The sequence below is a fragment of the Cinclus cinclus genome, chromosome 11 (genome assembly GCF_963662255.1).
Source record: "Cinclus cinclus chromosome 11, bCinCin1.1, whole genome shotgun sequence".
In the NCBI taxonomy this organism is placed as follows: domain Eukaryota; kingdom Metazoa; phylum Chordata; class Aves; order Passeriformes; family Cinclidae; genus Cinclus; species Cinclus cinclus.
The window spans coordinates 23420103-23439223 of record NC_085056.1 but is presented as its reverse complement, the minus strand read 5'-3'; the positions used below and the strand labels follow the sequence as shown (position 1 = coordinate 23439223).

The following is a 19121-nucleotide window of genomic DNA, read 5'->3' as shown; positions in this document are numbered from 1 at the left end:
GGACAGCAGGCACTCAGCACCACCCCTGCTCAGCACCATCCACTCCCAGGCTGCCCAGAGCACCTCCAGCCCCACACAGCACTGACAACAGAGCAGCATCTGGGGCAGGTCCATGGAGTACAAAAGATTATGAATTTATATTGACAATTCCTAAGGTTTACAGTTAATGTACATGGGAGGAATGTAAGACCTGATTTTAGGCAAGATCTCAGGTTCTTACATTCTGAATTTATAACCTAATCAGCAGAGATTACAGATAGGCATGGGATTGTGGTTTTTCTTCTGAGAAAACATATAGGGTGTGGCTGGGGAAGGTTTAATGGCAACACACCAGTTTGTATGATCTTGCATTTTGCCGGGATCCCATTATAACCTTTAATCAATTTACATTGCACATAAGAATGTGTTACTTTCTGCCCTTCTATAAAGGTGTCCACAAATAGTGACTGACAACAATCTTCTTAATATATGCAAATATATTTTTTCTAAATGCAAAGCTGTCACTTCAGTGCTAATAAAAAACTACAGGAATGACAGCTGACAAAATGAGAGTCAAGTACTCACAGGCTTGCTCTGAACACATTACAGTCATTAAGAGCTCCAAACCAACAGAGTATTTGCAATAGTTACAGGAGCGCACAGAACTCAGAAACTGCCTGGAGGAAAATTCATTATTTGTCAGTGCAAGGACTAATGATCGTCAGTCTTCACACACCGACTCTTCACAAGTGACCCTGGGAGCTGGGTGTCACCACTGAGACACCAGCTGCTGTCACCCCACAGGCACGGAAATACTGCAGGTAGGCTGCCAAAGGAGCTGTGCAAGAGCTGTCAGCAGAGCAGCAGCCACAGCAAAGCTCCCCAGGAGGACTGAATTAGGCCTGAATTAGCCCTGGTGCAGCATTCCCTCAGTGCCAGCCTGCCCAGAGCAGCACTGCTGCCCAGGAATGCAGGACAGAGCCACACGGAATCCAAAGGCTGCCAGGCAGATTTCCATAGGAGTTGTGTCCACATCAGGAAGTCATCAATGAACATGTGGCTAAATCAGCACATGGAAAAGTTCTTGTGTATAAACACCCCCCCCCTCCCCCCCCCTTTGTGGCTAATTAATAGGTAACATTATGTAAGGTATATAATTATATAACTAATATCTCGGGGGTGAGTATATATCTAAGTATATAGCATATATATGTACCATATTTATTACATTTTCTCCTATCTGTGTGCAGGATAGAGGCACTCCACTTGAATCATTCACTCTTCTTACTTCTAACTTTCTGGTTTTGTAATACTGACATCTAAACATTTAACCTATAGGGTAGAAAACACCTTGGTTCCCTCTGAATGGATTTGGTATTTGGTATATTTGATATACCTGTTTCATCCTAGTACATTTTAGGACATTTATGACTTCCTGGCAGGATCCAAGCACCTTGTGTTGCCCTCTGAAGGCAACAGTCATTGAAAGAACTATATCCTTGAGCCATAAAGCATGAGTGAAAATACCTGACTTTTACATGTTAGTTATCATTATTCTTTCTCATCTTAGCTTTGTTACATTTACTTTACAGCTAATGGTATCTCGATTCAGAAATTTATTTTCTTTTTATTTTGGCCAACAAAAACTTCATCAACTTCATATGAAACCCATAAATAATAAAAAACAGGTACCAAGAAGGTACCTTCTAGCATGCTTTTCTGGGTTTTTTTTCTGTTTTATTGTTTTCTGTTTTACCTTTAAAGCTTGTGTCAGTCATATCACTTATCCATTGTTTGTGTGTCCTTGGACAATTTCTTATGCTGCTTAAGGACACTGATTAAACATGCAAATAGATCTATCACCTAAGATTATTGTTTGTGTATTTCGAGGTTCTCAGAGACATAGGGATTGTCACCTTTTTAACTGAAAAGGATTTTATATAGATAAAAACAGGAATAGATAGATAGATAGATAGATAGATAGATAGATAGATAGATAGATAGATGGATAGATAGATAGATGATAGATAGATAAAAATTATTTTCATATTATTACTCCAACAACCTAAGAATCTTTTGATAAATGTCTTTAAGTGACTTTAAACTTGTTTTTTAACAACAGGCAAGTGCAATAAAGTTACAGGTATCAGACTGTCAGTACTAAAACCCTACGGCCACCATCTCCCCACATTTGTTTAGAGGCCACATCTGCATCCCCGACAATCACACACACAAATTCTCAGTGGAAATTGGAGCCTTCTGCTAAATAACCATTTCTTCAAGGACAAAAAGTGAAACAATATTTTTTGAATCCCAGTGCTGGCAGCCAGCAGTGCTCCCACTGCTCTGTGTGCTTCTGACTCACATTAGCAGAATGCAGCAGGACCTCTTATTTGCAGTAGTTATGATGCATTGACTGAAGGGAGGAGGAAAAGGACAGCTGTTGACCCAAACAAAACCTGGAGTCCAAATCTCTGCCATGCAATATGGTGTTCCTTGACTGCAGGTGCCTCAATGGATGCTAAACAGATGTTTTGAAATTAATTTCTGCTGGGCTGGAAGTTTGTAATTCTCATAAAAAATTATAATGTAAAACTAGTGCACAGATAGGTTACCATTCCCATTTTCAGTGTGTTACCAATAAATAATTTCTACACTATAAAAATCTAGCAGAATAAAGCCATGTTCCACTTTTGGAGCTGTCTGTGAAAACAGCCATTGTCAAAGCTCTTCTTCATTACTAGCCAGGAAGGGCAGCTTCATATTTGAACAGGAGGCTGAATCAGCTCCTCAGATTTTCCCTGCAGCTTATCAGGAAGTTTTCTGTCAGCCTCAAGAATCCCAGGGAGAGCAACCCCCAGCAAAAGGGGGAAAACTATCAGGTAGAAAATCTTCACTCGCATCTGTTCTTGCTGACAGCTTGACTCAGACTAAGTAGGTTTGAGACTACTTCCTCAGCCTAAAAATGTGTGAGCACAGGAAGCCCACACTTTGTCCTCTACAGAGAGGGAAGTCTCCCTAAGTGCCATTGGGGACACAATCCCTGCTTCTCATGGACGGATTGGGCACACAAATATTGCACAGCACTCACCAGGCCAGCAGATGTACTCTACCAGTACTACTACCAGACTATGTTCCATCTAATTAGCAAAGCAATTTTGTGATAGAATCAGTTAATTACAGTGCCAGGCAGATGGTGATAGAGCCACGCGGGTGTGCAGAGCTCTGTCTCTTAAATTCATTATCTGGAATATTTATCAAAGTCACAAAACCTTTCAATGCTGGTAACATGCTTTACTGTGTTATTTTGGTCTGCTCTATTTCAATTTTGTTCCAATTATTTTCTCCACCTCTGGCTTTCCAGAAACCCAAATCTCTTTCAGTAAGGCTGAAACAGCACTTATAAAACTGTGTTATGAACAGTAATGGCAACTGCTGGTTATGCAGCACCTTAAAGAACTCCTTTATGTTTTGGAACCCTAGTGAAAACTGTGTACAATCATTTGACTTTCAAACATAAATGAAAGTGGAAAATGAGAACCATCTCAGGTGTTTCTGAAACACAGTTCACCCCCCTAGTAAATGCCTACAAGCAGGACTTGGGTATTTTTTGTTTCTACTCCCAAGCAAATCTGTCATTAGCTTCTGAGGAATTTTTGGAATTTTTGGTGGACTACAGCTGTAAAGGGATTGCCAGGGAAGCTGACCATGTGCAGCTTTATTTGGAAAAAAACCCAGCAATTCAGTCTCAGCTATCAACCAACAGAACAGACCAGTCACCCAGAGAACTGGGATAAAATATAGCCACCAAAGTATAGGGATGTATTTCCCATTGCCCCAAGAAAACTCCTCCATCAGTCTGAAAACTGGTCAGTCATTTCTGTCAGTGCTGAAGTTCTTAGAAATTAATCACAGAAGCGTGGCGGGGTTATTTTTGGACTGGACTAGCTCCTCTCTGATGGCCCTTAATAAAAACCTAAATTCAGAATCTAGAATCCCAAAGCATGGAAGGTTGTGCTTTGTGCAGGTTTGAAAACAAAAAGCTTTCCCACTGCATACCCATTAGAAGGTTATTAGTCCAGTTCCATTTTTGGTCTGAGAAAAGCTTTTTTCTTTATAGAGAGAAATAAATGGCCAATCCTCAGTCTGGTACATGTTCCCAGAGTGCATTCACTGCAGGGGCTTCTGGATTGGCCTGTCACTAAGGAAATTCATGAGATCTGCTTCTTGAAACATTGGCAGCTCATCAGCCATGGAAGCAGATTAATGACAGAGGGAAAGGGAAATTACTTTCAAAAACCTCCTGTGCCATTAGTGCCTAATCCAATATCCTGGATTCCCGTTCTTGGGCCTTGGAGGGAATCAAACCCTTTGTTCTGGCATTGATAAAATCAGATTCAGTGGTATCTACAGCAGTGACCTGGAGGCCTCAGCACTCGCTAGATAAGAGATTACTTTGTATCAGCTATGCAGGATCTCAAATGAGAAGGGCAAAGCAAAAAGAGATGCTAAGGAAGGGGTACAGAAATAAATACTGAGGAAAGGAGAAGCCCAAACTTGGCAGCTCTTTCTCAGCTATATCACACCAATTTTACTACCACAAAACTCATGGAAATCTCAGGCCAGAGCTGTGAGAATGAAGGCACGGCGTTTTGAGATCCACCACTGCAGTGTGCAGTCTGGTCGCACTGGGGCTCTTGGCAGCGCTGTTTGAACAATCATGAGCAAGTGGCAGGGACACTGCATGTGTTCTGTTTGAGACAGGGAGAGAGATTCCCCAGGGCTTACAGGATTCGCAGTATTTTACACCTCCTTTCAGACCTAAGCTGTGCAAAAGAAGCCAGCCACTGTGAAGTGAATTTTCAGGGAAGAAGCAGAGGAAAAACTCGGGTCCTCAAAAGCAACATCCACAGGATCTACTGAGAGTAAGAGTGGACTTCCCAGGGAGGCTGTATTCCAGGATAGATTTTCATCATATGTTCAGCATATTGCTGCAAGGTGGAAAACATCTGTGCTATTGCCACAAAGCAGGCTGGCAGGAAGAGCCTGAACAAGTGGTGGATCAAACAAGAAGAATGTGGGAGGAGGCAATCTCTGTTCTTTTTGTCGCGCTTCACGCATGCAGTTTCCCAGCCATGGCTCCTGGGCATTACAGCTGTGTAAGGATATCAGTCCCAGTGTGCTGAGCCACAGCTCCAAAACTCCTGAAAGGCTGTTTAGGGCATCACAGTAACCAACAACAGCACGAGAAACCACGTGTGTGGTTTATGGAGAGGATTCCAGCCTTCCACACAGTGTGTGCTTCCTACAGCTGCTGTGTGCACACATCAACACACACAGCTCTGCACAGGAGGGGCTTCGTGCAGAAAGAAAAACTAAAATATAACTTGATACTTCCCATTTTATTAGTAATTAAACACTGCATAGAAAAACTTAAAATAATTATGTCGTGAAGATTTTACTCAAAGCTCACATTGCCAGGTTTCTGTTTGTTCCAAGAGCTCCATCTCCACAGCCAAGCCCCCAGATTGCCTCTCTGGGCAGCACCTCAGGCCTTTGGGATTCAAAACCTCCATCCACTATCTCTCTCCTGCAGCTCTATAGAAAGTCCTGCCCATGGAAAATCCTCTCTAGGTAATGCTGCCTGGAGTCCACCAGGATAGTGAACAGTATCAAAAGCAAAACAGGAGACTGTTGAGGAAAATACGTTTGAGCACTGTCCAAACGTGGGTTTTGGACAGTTCTTTTCTGAAAAGCTGATTTCAAGAGAGGCACAATACTGTTATTTAAACATCTATTCAATAAACATAGCAGAACTTGAAATACTAAATATAGAAAACATTAAATGTTAACCTAATGACTGCATTCTTTGTTTCCAGTCATTTCATTGCACACTTTTAAAGCTGATCCAGCTGAAGAAAAGGAATTTGCAATTTCACAGTTCTTTTGTAAATTTGTACCCAGGCCTCTGCCAGTCCTTGCCAGCAGTTCCAGGGAAGGCACACAGACCTTCTCCAGATTGTCAGAGACAGGCAGATACTCAGGAAGGGCATTTCAGAGAGGTTCAACCTCCCTGCAGGTGCATCCAGGCTCCTCTTATTGTCCAAATAGGAGAGCAAGAAATTCCTGAAACAAGCTCCAAAGTGAATTTCCCAAAGTGGGGCAATATTTGCTTTTAATCTGTGGGAGACCGTCACATACCACTGAAAGAGATGGAAAAACCTAGTTTTAAGAAACTAGAAGGATACATAAATGGAAGGGTTATCAGAGGCACTGACAGGAAGGAATCCCAACTCAGGAGACCCAGACTGCCTCATGCCTGCCGATTTCCTTCTGAGAAGTCATTTCAGCTTCCTTTAACCTTACTTTTTCACTCAGCAAATGAATATAACTGTACTTGTCAGCTTGGCAAATTGCTCTATCATAGTAACTTAGCACTTCTGTGAAGCAAAGTTATATTCCTTATATTCAGGAATACCTTTATTATACAATCTTCTCTATTAGGAAAAATACTCAAACATCTCAAATTAACATGTAAAGGGATGAAGGAAAGTAAAAAACAACCCAATCAGCATTGTTTGGGGGCAGTTTAATAAATCAGTTCTTACAAACACACTGACTACTTCAGGCTTCTTAAGGTATCAGATTGTTTGTTGTACTGATAGTTTAAGCACTCTTTGTCAGGCAGTTAAGTTCTGAATTCGCTGCTATTTGTAACTCTTACTCTTCAGTTAAATGGTCACAGGCTGTGACCTCCAGACAGGTTTCAGTTCTTTGGAGCATTCACAACATTTATCAATATTTAGTTGGAGAATTCAGATTGCTGTGGAAGTCACCATCTACTGTTTCCCTGCCACAACAAAATGCAGCCTGTTGCCTACAAAAATCCTGCTGCTGGGCTGGTTATAAATTTCACAGATTACCTCAGTCTGGATTATCAACAGTAATGACAAAAATATCCTCTTATTTTACAACTTTTATTTATCCTTTCTAAGGATTCATTTGGAAAACTGCTTCTTCCAGTTGTTATGTTTATTCAGCATATTCTTCCTCTTTTATTTGCTGGCATTGGGTTTTATTTAATGAGTTACTGCCTGCTGAGGGTCAGTATTTGTTGATCTTGCCTGATACAGAAAATCCCAGTGACACACTACCAACTTCTGTAAGCAGAAATGAACAAAGGACATAATTGCAATGGCTCTTGAGTAATTGTTATTTACAGCAGGACTTTTATCTGGTTTTGCATCTCTAATTTGACACCGTATGTTTTCAGAGGCTAAAAGGAACAGAGGGCTTAGGACATAACAACTGAGCAGAGAGTTCTGGCCCACAGGAAACAAGAGAGACAAACCTGCAGGGCTGTGGCCCCTTTGCCTTCCCCTGGAAGTTCTGACAGTGGCTGAGGGAAACCAGGAGCCTGACCACAAGAGGAGGAGCAGGGACAAGCAAAGATTGCAGTGTCAGCTCCTCCTGAAATGGGACAAGCATTGTGATGATGACACCCCTTGTCCCATGAACTTAGAAAATGCTCAGTTCTGCTAAATACAGCCATCTTCAAGATAGATATAACAACAGTAAATTATCTGACAGGATATAAAGAATGACCAGTTCTGGTTTATAGTGAGAAATATCAGTAGTATTGTTATAATTTGAAATATATTAACATAGTTCTCAGAGTGGCTGCCCTTTTTCAGGGGAGAAGCCAAGGTTTAAAAGTTTCTATCAAAGCAGCCTGTAAAGGCTGCTCCATAAATCCACAAACACAGCCACTTTTCTTGTTCTTGTTAAAGGAGTGACCTTGTTATGCCTTTTCCTTCACCTGTTACATGAATCCATGAATATCAGCAAAAGTGTTTTCCAACATTCTGGTAATTTTGATTTGAACACTTCTATAATACAAACTTTGAAAACAAGACAAGCCCATCAGCAAGGCAAAACTCTCACAATCTAAAGGGATGGAACAGTGACAGTTTTAGGACATGAATCTTGGTGCCTCCTCAATTGGAAAATTTTGTAGAAATAAAATCAAGGATGCATTTACAGAGCACAAACTATGCACATAAGTACCTTCCTGAACTGAAGCTTCACTATCTTTATAAAAAACAGCAGACTCCAGTTTTTTGCACATTATCTTTAGAAAAAATGAGTTAGTGGAAAATGCTGTGTGTTGTAGAACTGGGAGTAAGATGAAAAATACAGAGTGAACAGAGTGAATGGAAAACAGCCAGCAGGGCCAGGGGATGTAACACTTCCTTGAAATCCTAAATTCAAATCTGCCTTGAGTCATAACTGAAATAATGGGGCTGGTTTCGTCTGAGTGGCTCCCAGAAGAGGCTTGCTTCTATCATTGCATTGCAAGAGAACTGTTTGTAGTTGCCAGGCTTTGTTCCCCAGAGGGGAGTGACAAATAAATGCATATTATATATAATAATATGCATTTATAATATATGTATATTATTAAATAAACAGGGCAGGAGAAAAGTATATGGAGTGGTAAACAAGAAAATATTCTGATGTCTCTTGTTAAGCATCACTGGTGACTCACATTAACAAGAGCAATTCACAGAACCTGTAAATGATGTTTACAAATGAAAGAAACCATGGGGATACCCTCCCTGAGGAGAGAAGTGGAAGTAACTGCCTCAATCCTTCTGCATGGGATAGCCGGGGAAATGCACAAAGCAGGGATATGGGAAAAGAAGACCAAAGAGTTGAGGATCTAACTCGGAGAACACTCTGGCACTGACTCCTTCCCCACCTTTGTAACACACACTTGCTGGGAGTTAGACTGGAAAAAGAGCCTGGGAATTAAGCATCCTTTCAGTGCAGCTACAGGGATAATAACAACCTTTCTTTTCCACGGATTCAGTTGTGTGGCCCCAGCAGTGCTGGATCAACGTGAATTCGTTTGGGGTTGGAGCTCTGGTGTCCGTAGGGAACTCTGCTAGCCCACCAGATCCAGGTGCAGATCCTGCCTCCAGAGTAGAACGGCTTTGGGAAAGGCTTCTGTCCCCAGCTGGCCATGGAGGGCTGTGGGGCAGAGCTGGGGAACGGCGCTCGGCGGATGCGGGCGCACCTGCGGCTGGCACCGCTCCCCGGGTGACACTGGGAACCAGCACAGCCATGCTGGGGATTCTCCAGCAAAGAGAAGTGTCACAACTGACACAGTGTTTGCAGTAATAAGCTCTGTTGGCAAAATTCTTGTAGATGTCACCCAAATGTAAATGAACCCCGGAGACTCAAGGAAGCAGTCTTCCGAAGAAAGAACTTATTTGCATTTAGCACTGGATTACAAATATCACTGTTCTCTCTCTTCCTCTCTGACTGAAACTGCTGGCTCAGTGAGGCGTTTCTCCTTCTTGTTTTATAACTCGTTTAATAGCAGAAGGATAAAGTGTGGATCCTTGAGCTTCTCAGGCAGCTCTTTTGCACACACACTTTGCTGAAGGACTCCTGATTCTCAGTACTGGGAATATTTTATACAGCATAGCAGAAACACGTAGAAGTGAAGAATTGCTGCAGAAACACAGAGATCAGTCAATGAAAATATAAGACAGATTAATCACTTCAATAAAACACAGAGGTCAATCCACCAGCTTCTGTTGGGCTTTAAAAGTTTTCTTGCTCTAAATACCACACTGGAGACAGTAGGCAGCAGGGCTTTGCAAAGTTCTGGAAATACTATGTGGAACATGAGCTGCCAAGGACAGAGAGTTCACCTGAAAATAATGCATGAATGAGACGGGCATAATGCAACATCTTAATTTTTGTTGCTTGGAGAAAGGAGACATCATTAGAATAAAAACAAAATACCCAAAGAGAGTACAGGAATGTAATTTACATTTCTCACTTTTTAAGGAATATAAAGAAAAGTATGAAAAATCTAACAGACATAACTGTCATATTTTCACCATAAAGAATAAATTGCACAGTAATCCTCACTGCAGAAGAGATGAAAGCATCAAAAAAAGTGGAAAACAACCCCTGTTTCCATAACGAGTCTCTTTATTCCTACGTTTTATCTTTGCATAGCCCATGTAATACTCATTCAAAGTAATCGCTCAGTTTAAGGAAACAGCGAGCTAGTAATTCATTCCTCTTCACAGGTCACAACAAGTGCAGAATATGCAAAAATAGGATGTGACTGAACACAGAGCGTGATAGAGATCTTGTGCCACAGAAAGGACCATTGGGGTTTAAATTAAATGACAAGGGAATCCAGGGCAGGGCAGAGTTAAGTCACCAGCCAAAAGGACAGTCCCTCAGAAATGCCTGCAGTCAGAGCCCCACTCACACACTTGGGGTGTCATTCATGGTGCCACCAGTGTCCCACTGTCCCTGCAGTCCTGTCACCACCTGCACAGTAGCCTGTCTCCACCACAATGCACCCTAACAGTAGCCAGTGTGGGATTTCAGGAGTGAACAAGCCAAAAAAAAGTCTCCATGTGCTAAAGTCCTGCACATTTAGGTTACTGTTTGGTGCTTGAGCAGTTGCCTTGTCTCATGAGCAGTTGCCTTGTCTCATCGTGGATCCAGTGTGGGCTGGTGCTGGGCTGCTCCCGAGCACCAAGATCATCCCTTCCTTCTGAAAAGACAGAGATGTCAAGTTCTGGTACATCCTCTGTTCTACTGGGACAGAGAAAGTTCTGTTGGCTCTGCAGGTGATAAATTCCTTTAGTGTAGTCCAGCAAGGGCCACCTCTGGCTGTGTGGGGAGCTGTTGGACAGGGGAGCTGACACAATGCAAAATAAGCTCACATTTTCTGCTGAAACCCAGCGAAAGCCATTTGACTGGTTGTACAGGAGACTGCAGTGCTCTGCTCCATGTTCCTCAGGAAAAGGGGCACCTGCAGCCCCAGAGCTCTGTGGGGACACCTCTGCTCCCAGCACACTCCTGCAGGAGGGAAGGGCTGGGCCAGCAGCTCCCTCCCTCTCCCACAGGCAAACTGGCATCCAACAAATGGAAATAAAACAAGCCTTAAAGTCAGCATCTCTCCTACCACGTTATGGAAACTTGAAAATCCTGCTGCATTCTGCTAAGTCACAGGGGAAAAAAACCCTTAATTTTATCCGTAGAAATTGCCAACAAGAATTAGAAGAACTCTTCATTGAAGGCAAAATATGGCCAATATTAGGCAGACTAATTTTGTATTAATCTTGATTTTGGATCATAGCACAGCTACTATTTGTGATAATATAGATCTATACACATTTGTAGGCGACAGAGATGGGTTTGATGTACTCATATTGAATTATCTTGAGTCAGAACCCAAAGGACAGTGTTTATAGAGTAAATAATCCTTTAGATTATATTTCTCTGCTTAAAGTCGCTTTTAAATTTTAGGAAAAAAATACTACTACTAAGAACAAAACCATATTCCAAAATTTCAAGAAAGATTAAAACTGCACTGAAAAAATGCAGCCATAACAAAAAAAAAAAGTATTATTCAAATCTGATTAAATAAGATGGCAAATAATAATTAAAGATATGTTTCTAATTTACAGATGCATGGCTGAGTAATTAATCTGGTCTCATACCATGATCACTCTGCACCTACATTGCCTGCCCCAGGACCAGCATTCCACAAGCTTATCCTGGGGACATCCTGCTCCCTTGGAATTCTTCCTCAGTGTAGTGGCAGCTGCTTTGTAATTTTGTCCCTGGGAGTAACTGAGACATGAGCAGATAACTGAGCCCATGCACCAGATAGTTTGACCAGACACTGTATTGATTCCTCCTGCAATGACTCAGGAGCTGCTGGTGAGGAGGACTTGTTTGGAGAGAGAAGTAATATTGCAAAAAACATTCCAGGGTACCTGTGCTTCATCAGGGATATCCACCCCGTGAGCAGGAAAAAAGGAATCTTGTGCATAATTAATCAGAGGAATTAGAACCATAATTCAGTCAGTAATCACCTTGACAGATATAAAATAATGCCTCAGTCGTTGTTCATTCCTTTTTTTCTCAGTCACAGTGGTTTTCTAGGGGTAACATGTACATGGTTCTCTTTGCAGAGCTTCTGGGTAATCTGATAAAGGGCAACATGGGGAATAAACACACACCTAGTTGGGCTGCCTCCAGCCTCTCTCCAGGCAGGGTTTATCTCCAAGGGATACAGGAGGGGAGCAGGAGGAGTGAGTTTCCTTTCTGAACCACAGAGCTCCCTGAATACCCTCAGCACTCCCTGAATCACCAAGGCTGCCCACACCTTCTCAGGGCTGCAGGCTCAGGCATCTTTAGCTCATGTTGTTGCAGCCAGGCATCTGTTTGTGTCCTCAGCCCTGCCTTCCTTGGCCCAGCATGAAAATCTGGGGTTTCAGGAAACTGCAGCAGCTGCTACTTGGAAAAATCTGTGATCTCATTCCCAGAAGGATTTAACAGGATGGTATTAACAAATGACACAGTACATATGAATCCATCAATTACTATAATAATCCCAACAGCAGGGTTTTTCTTGTCTCAAGTGCTGTCAGCACAAGGAACATCACAGTGAAAGTCCCTGCTCTAGGTGCTATTCAGAACTGCAAATTGCAGCAGGTCAGCATGCACTGGCTGAACATTCTAAAGCTGTAGTTGTAGCCCCATAAAACACAGTGATCACCCTTGTTAACATTTCTAGCCCATTTCTCCAATTAATACCAGTGCAGGAGCCATCCAGAAGGCCAGAGGAGTTCAAACAGGATTTTTTTGTTGGCAGAGTTCATACCTTCTTTGGCCAAGCTTTGCAGTCTGTCCTTCACCTTCAGCAGCTAAAAGAGGCTTGAAACAAACCAACCCCAAGAAAGAGAAACCAAAGGCCAACCCAGAGAAGCCATAAAACCATAAACACCTGGCTCCAAATCACTCTCTCCCTTTCCAGCTTGCAGTGGAAGGCAGGAACCCACATCTCTGGAGCACAGTTTAAAGACACCACCACCCTCACTGGGACCGCTCAAAAGAGCCTTGTGATGCACAAGTCAAGAATGGGGAGTTGAAGGAAACTGTTTGATACATGCAGAGACTGGAAGCCTTTCCCCTTCTTATGGTTTTCCTCAAGCTTCAGGGCAGTGGGAACTTTGGATTTTTTAAAAAACATAACTAAAACAATCAAAAAAAGTACCCTCTTCCTACTACCATTCTAACAGGGCATTTTCAAGTGCAATTATATTTAGGATATACTGTGAAGTTCATGGGTTTATAACTTTGAAGGTGCAGGTGAAGAGCTACTTCTGAGAGGTAACACAGATTTCAACATTGCTTTGAAGCAACAGGTCATCCTAAATTCACACCTTCTCCCCAGCAGATCCACACTGACTGTCAGCTTTTTAATAATTAATTATCTTAGCTGTTCTTTTACTATTTCACTTTCCAGTTACAAGGAGTCCATGCTGACATTAAAGCACAAGAGCTTTGAAGAGAAAGCAGCCACCTTTTCTAGACTGATTTCTGTTGCAGTGTCAGCAAGCTGTCATTGCACTGCTGGTGCTTTAGGCAGCTGAGGTTCAAGGCTCCCACAATGTCTCTGCATTCCTTGGCTCTCTCAATCAGCCAGCCCTCCCTCACTGGTGACCTGCTGGATTTCAGCCATTCCTACCAGCCTCTGCTCAGGGGACCTCTGAGATCACTGGACTAAAGTGAATTCCCGTTCTGGGAGTTGTTCTTGGTCCTCCAGAAGCCACAGCACCTTTGCACAGGACCAGGTCCTTCCTCCTGTTGAGCCCTGGGACTCCACTGCTACTGGATTTTCCCCAAGTCGTTCCTAGTAAGTTCATTCTGCAGATAGAGTCCAGCACAGACAACATCCTACTGTGCTGTGCATGGGTTTGATAGTGCTCTAGTAACCCTGGAGCACCATTTCCCCCTTTTATTCCTTTCAGTGCTCCATCACTTCCATGAACAAGCCTTTTGCAGAACAGCACTCACTTTTCTGCAGCTCACACACCTGTCTTTCTACATGCTATCAGTTTCTTCACAAAAAAAGCCCTTTTTGTCTACTAATCAAAAGAATATAAAATTTCAGCTTGTTTTTTTTTTTTTAATCTGAATGTTCATGCACCAGAAACTGAAGAGGTTCATCCATTCCCACCATAACTGAAGAGCAGCATATCCAGCAAATCCTCCTAAGAGCTGGAGAATACAATTTACAAATCTAGGTTTGTCAGTCTCTTGATGCAAAGTCTTTAGATTGCCCTCATATTGAAGGACATTCTGATTCTCCTGTAATGCAAGGTTGCCTTCAGGTAGGGAAGAAGAATGCTAAGGTAATTTGGACAGCATTCTTTCACTGGCCACACCATGCAGGTCCTCTCAACCTCATTAAGCACCTAAGGAGGTAACTCTGATCTGCAGCATGGAGTTAAAATGAGTAATTAAGGCAGGTGAGAGGAAACTGAAGAAGGGGGTTCCATTCCTTTTTGTCATTTATTCCAAATTTGTTAATCCACAATGTAAAAGCCTTTTCTCCATATGTCTACCCATGTACTTGAAAGGGGATAGAAAATTACATCAGCCTAGATACCAGTTTCTCTACCAGAAATCCCATAGCTTTCTTCAAAAATTCCCTTTTATTTTTTTTTTTCAGTGGGTAAATGGGAACAATTTAACAGACACATTTCCACTGGGAGTATTAACAGAAAGCAGCAATAGTTAGTGACCTTTAACACAGCCTGCACTTCAAGAAGGTGGGGGCTGGATGGTATCCCTGGATACTTCAAGGCAGTAGCCCTACAAGAGCTTTTATTTAGATAGTTTTATTAGAACCACCCCTGCTGGGCACACATTTTCTGGGACTGAACCATTTTCTGGTCCCTTTTGTTCAAAAGGCCACAAAATCCAGCCAGCCTTAAACCCAGACAGTGTTCCAGGTTAAGGCATTGTTCAGGGTGCTCTGAGGGAATCACAGGGGTTCTCATATGTGTGCAGCACCATTCATTACAAAGGGATTTATAAATCCTTTGGATTCAAAATTTAATCAACTTTCCCATAACTTACAATTATTTAAATTGAATATAATCTTCAGAACAGTCTGCTCACAGAAAAAGCCCAAGTTCTTGCTCCAGCCTGACTCTGCATCCCTCAGTTCTGACTCTTTCAGTCTCACTGGGTGGCAATGCAAACAATGCACCCTGCAATTCCTGTTCCTTTAGAAATATTCCTTTGTTTGAATCATCTTTGAAAGCAATAAACAGCTTCCCTTTAATTCCCTTGGAATACCTACAGCCTAGACTGTCAACTGCCTGGAGAGGAAATGGTGCAGCAAGCACAGCTGATTCTCAGGGGATCTGTAAATCTCAGTCTTTCTCTGCATGCCTTCTGTCTGGGGACAGCTCAGAGCCCTTCGGACTTCCCAGCACACTAGGAGCTGCTGGAGCTGATGCAGATGTTTATGGTAACTCAGCTGAAACAGGCCTGCAGTGAGTACTGCATTTTCTGTTTTAAATATTCACATATACACACTGCAGTTTACATTGAAGGTGAATAAATGTCCTTTCCTAAAGGATACACTTGGCTTAGAGGGAATTGTTTGTTTGGTTTCAAAAGTCTTTCCCCTGCCACCTCAAACAAAAAGCAACCATCATGACTTTATTTAGGGGAAGGAACTGTGTGGAGCCTGTAACAGGAGCTCTGCGTGCAAGGAGCAGAATGTTCTTCTGCCCCAGGAGAAGCCCACAGCCTGCCAGCTTTCCCTGCCAGCTTTCCCAGCCTTTCAGGGTGAGTCTGCTCTCACGCACAGGGCACGGTGCGTGGTGTGCGTCAAACAGCCCTGGACAATGCAGAGATCCAGGGAGTGGTCCTTGGCTGTGTGGCCAGTCCTGCACTCCCAATGACCAGTCCTTTCACTAAATGGGTGTTCCACAGGAGCAATTTCCTGGATTTCCCCCTAGGCTTCTGAATAGTAATGTTTGAGTGTTTAATTTCCACAGATTTTTTTCAGTGGGTCCTTTGGCAACAAAGAACCTAGGTGACTGAAACTGTCTTCAGAATCAATATCTGATTTGCATTATTGACATCCCTGCATCTGTTTATGCTGACATTCTAGTCCTGTTCAGATGAAATCTGAAGGAATTAAATAATTTCTTAATGATATGAGAAAACTTGATTTATGCAGACTGATACTGCTGGAGCTTTCACAGATACAAATGATTATGTAAATCCCACTCTAGGCTTTGTGTGCTCTGCATTGCCATCACCATTACTCATGTGGGAGTGCAGAACACCACTGCAAACTATTTTAATTATTTTTTAAAATTCATGTCACCTTGAAAGAAAGGCTGGGATAGATCACATGTGATACCATATCCTAAAGGAAGATCTTGGGATCCCAGCATTTGTTAACAGGTTTCTATCTCAGCACCACATTCCTTACACAACTCCCTGGATTTTTCAGTCATCATTATTTTCTAAGCAGTAAAAATCACTCATTCTTCTCTGTGCTTTTTCAGTAGATTAGTCCTACTGAAGACTGGCAAGGAGGCTGGAAAAAAGAAATGGGATTAATTTTGGTAAAAAAAGCCCTAAATAAGAAGCAGCACAAGGGCACAAGCACTGCAGGAGGAGTGTTGGGGATGTGTATAGAAGGTGGATCTCGTTACTGAAGCTCAGTTCAGCCTCAAATTTAGTTGCAGGTGGATTTTCTTTATAGAGCTTTGAATCCTGTGAGCAGGGTAAGGATTTCTAAAGATGATGACTGATAGAGCCAGTGGAACAAATCACTGAAACACCAGAAAAATACAAAACTCCATCATTTAAAAAGTCGTAAATGTGAGCCAGTTTAACAGTGATCAGAAGTGGGTAACTGATAAAGAGATTCATAAATGCATACAGTGCCTAAGTCAGGTGCTCAGCAGTTGTAACTATTTGAGCTGGCAAGGATTTCATCATTCCTTCCCATTTTCTCTGTGGAGGTTGAGAGAAAAGTTTGTAAGAAAGGAACTTTTTTGTGGAAGGGCTTGGATGTTTGTTTTGGGGTTGGTTTTTTGTTGCCCCAATATAGATTATGTTTCCTGCCTGGGCTCCATGTCCCATGAGCTGCCACCCGCCCACTTTAGGTTACATTAAATACAGTGCAGACAGAGCTCAGCCTCCTAAAGATAAGACATGAGATATCCAGATTACAGTTTAAGCAGACTGGTAAGGTAAAATATAAAATAATTTGACTATTATATTTTTCCAAGCCTTAGGAAATATTATTATATTGCAACATTTTTCCAAAATTTTAAATGAGAAAGTTTGTGCCAAAAAAACAGAGTTTCTCACAATAAATATCCTAAAATATATAGGGCTTTTCCTATTCAAGTCACTGCCAAGCTGGGTTGGATCTGAGCTTTAGAAGGTAACTTTACTTTAATGGATAAACGAGAATTCTCATAATACTTATTTCCAAGCCCTAATACAGAGTTTCTGAGAAAAGTAATAGCTTGGGGTCCTGCTTATAAAGCTGTATTAGCTCCAAGTTGTTTGCATATGGTAAAAGAGGGGGAAAATATTCCTTGTCCATCAGAAACTGGGCTGTTATAGTTGAAGAGTGATTTGTTTCCCTCCAGTGGTATTTATCATGTTGATAAGAGAGACCATGGATCTGAAAATTGGAAGATTTTTCCTGTTAATTTGAAACAGCACCTATACAAGCTGCTGTGACATCAACATAATACCCTAAAGCCACAGCAGCTGAAAAGATTTATTTCCTGAGCCCTTCTGCAGCAACATTCTCTTTGCTTCTGACATTCTCAATTTGCAGGCTGCTGGTGATCCAATCTTCCTCATTCTGGCTCTATAATAAGGATGTCAATTGAAGAAGAGAGAAAGTCATTATCTGATAGGCAGCAGACAGGATAAAAAGGCAGAGTTTGCTCTCTCGAGGGAAAGGTCACCCTCTCTGCCTTGGAGGAGCTCCTCAAGGTCATGGGCAGCTTTTGTACCTGGAAGGATCTCCCACACTCACTTGCAGCTGTGGGCATCAGATAAAACTGAGCCATCCCTAGCACACAGTCTTAGGTGTGTGAGTAAGGTTTTAATTTTTTACTATTAATCAGTGAAAAAATTTAATTCTGACTAGAACATATATATGCAGTAAAAAAGTTCAAAGAGTCTTTGAACTGCAGAGAGCTGCAGAGAAACTGAGTCTGAATTCACAGGTCCTGCCTAGTTAATGGCATTTGTGTGGGTTTGAATTATGCTGAGTTATCTCCCACAGCAGCAACGAACAGGCAAGATTAGTTAACCATTTATATAGGAAGATTTACCTCAAATTTAAAAATAATAATGAATATAATCTGTTTTGGGAACTGTTAAAATGTCAACGGTGCAGCAACTGACAGGAAAAATTTATTTATTCATTGACTTTGTCAAATTAGTACTAAGTGTCCATTGCAGAAGATAAGAAGATAAGAGGTAAAGTTTGAAGCACGCCCTATAGAGTTATTATTGAACATCCACTGTAGCTTAAGAGGCAGTTTAATTTTTTTCTGTGGAAAGCAGAAAAGCCTGAGGAACAGGAGAACTGTGTTTGAGAGAACCAGACATACTCCTGAGCCTCCTGAACTAATTCCCTTTTCTGTACTATTTTCCTGGCTGGTGTAAAACTGCTTTATAGAGAGGGCGTTTCCCAGACTGTTCTGGTCATCCACTCATTTCTCAATTTTTCTACAAGAGAATTAAGAGAAATACAAAAGGACAGATAGCCTGCCCTGTTCTGAGCATCCTCATGGCTTCCTTTTAGTCCCATGAGGCAGATGACACCCTGGTGTTTATCAAGCCTAAGTGAAGTTTCAGCCTTCCTCGGGATCCAGTGGAATAGCTTTGAAACCAACAGAGACTTTTTTTTTTTAAGTTAATTTTAAGGTTCAGTTCCCATGGGCCCTTGTATTCAGTGTCTGTGTAGCATCCCTTCCCCCTGGCTGCAGGGACACACCTGTGATTCAAACCCTTTCCCAGGTCGTTTTTGTGCTACACCTCCCTTACTCCTTTCCTGTGCCACAGAAACAAGCAGTGCAATTTCTGCAGATTTCCAGAGATTTATTTTCCAGGGCAGCAGCAAGGGCAGGCTCCAACTGGTCACTCTTGGCCAGACTAAACCATCTTCAAACAGGAACTGTTCATAAAGGCAGAATCAACAAAATCTTGGATCGTTCCACTGATTTAGTGTATCTGGGTGCTCTCAGCTC

General features: G+C 42.0%; 1 protein-coding gene across 1 annotated transcript in view; it reads left to right on the top strand.

Moving 5' to 3' along the window:
- The first annotated feature begins 5098 nt into the window (after positions 1-5098).
- The window catches only part of LOC134048174 (uncharacterized), a 35792-nt gene continuing 21769 nt past the window's right edge, over positions 5099-19121 (top strand). Inside the window, 1 exon segment of the mRNA XM_062499775.1 lies at positions 5099-5138. Within this exon segment, the coding sequence (XP_062355759.1) occupies positions 5099-5138 (40 nt within the window).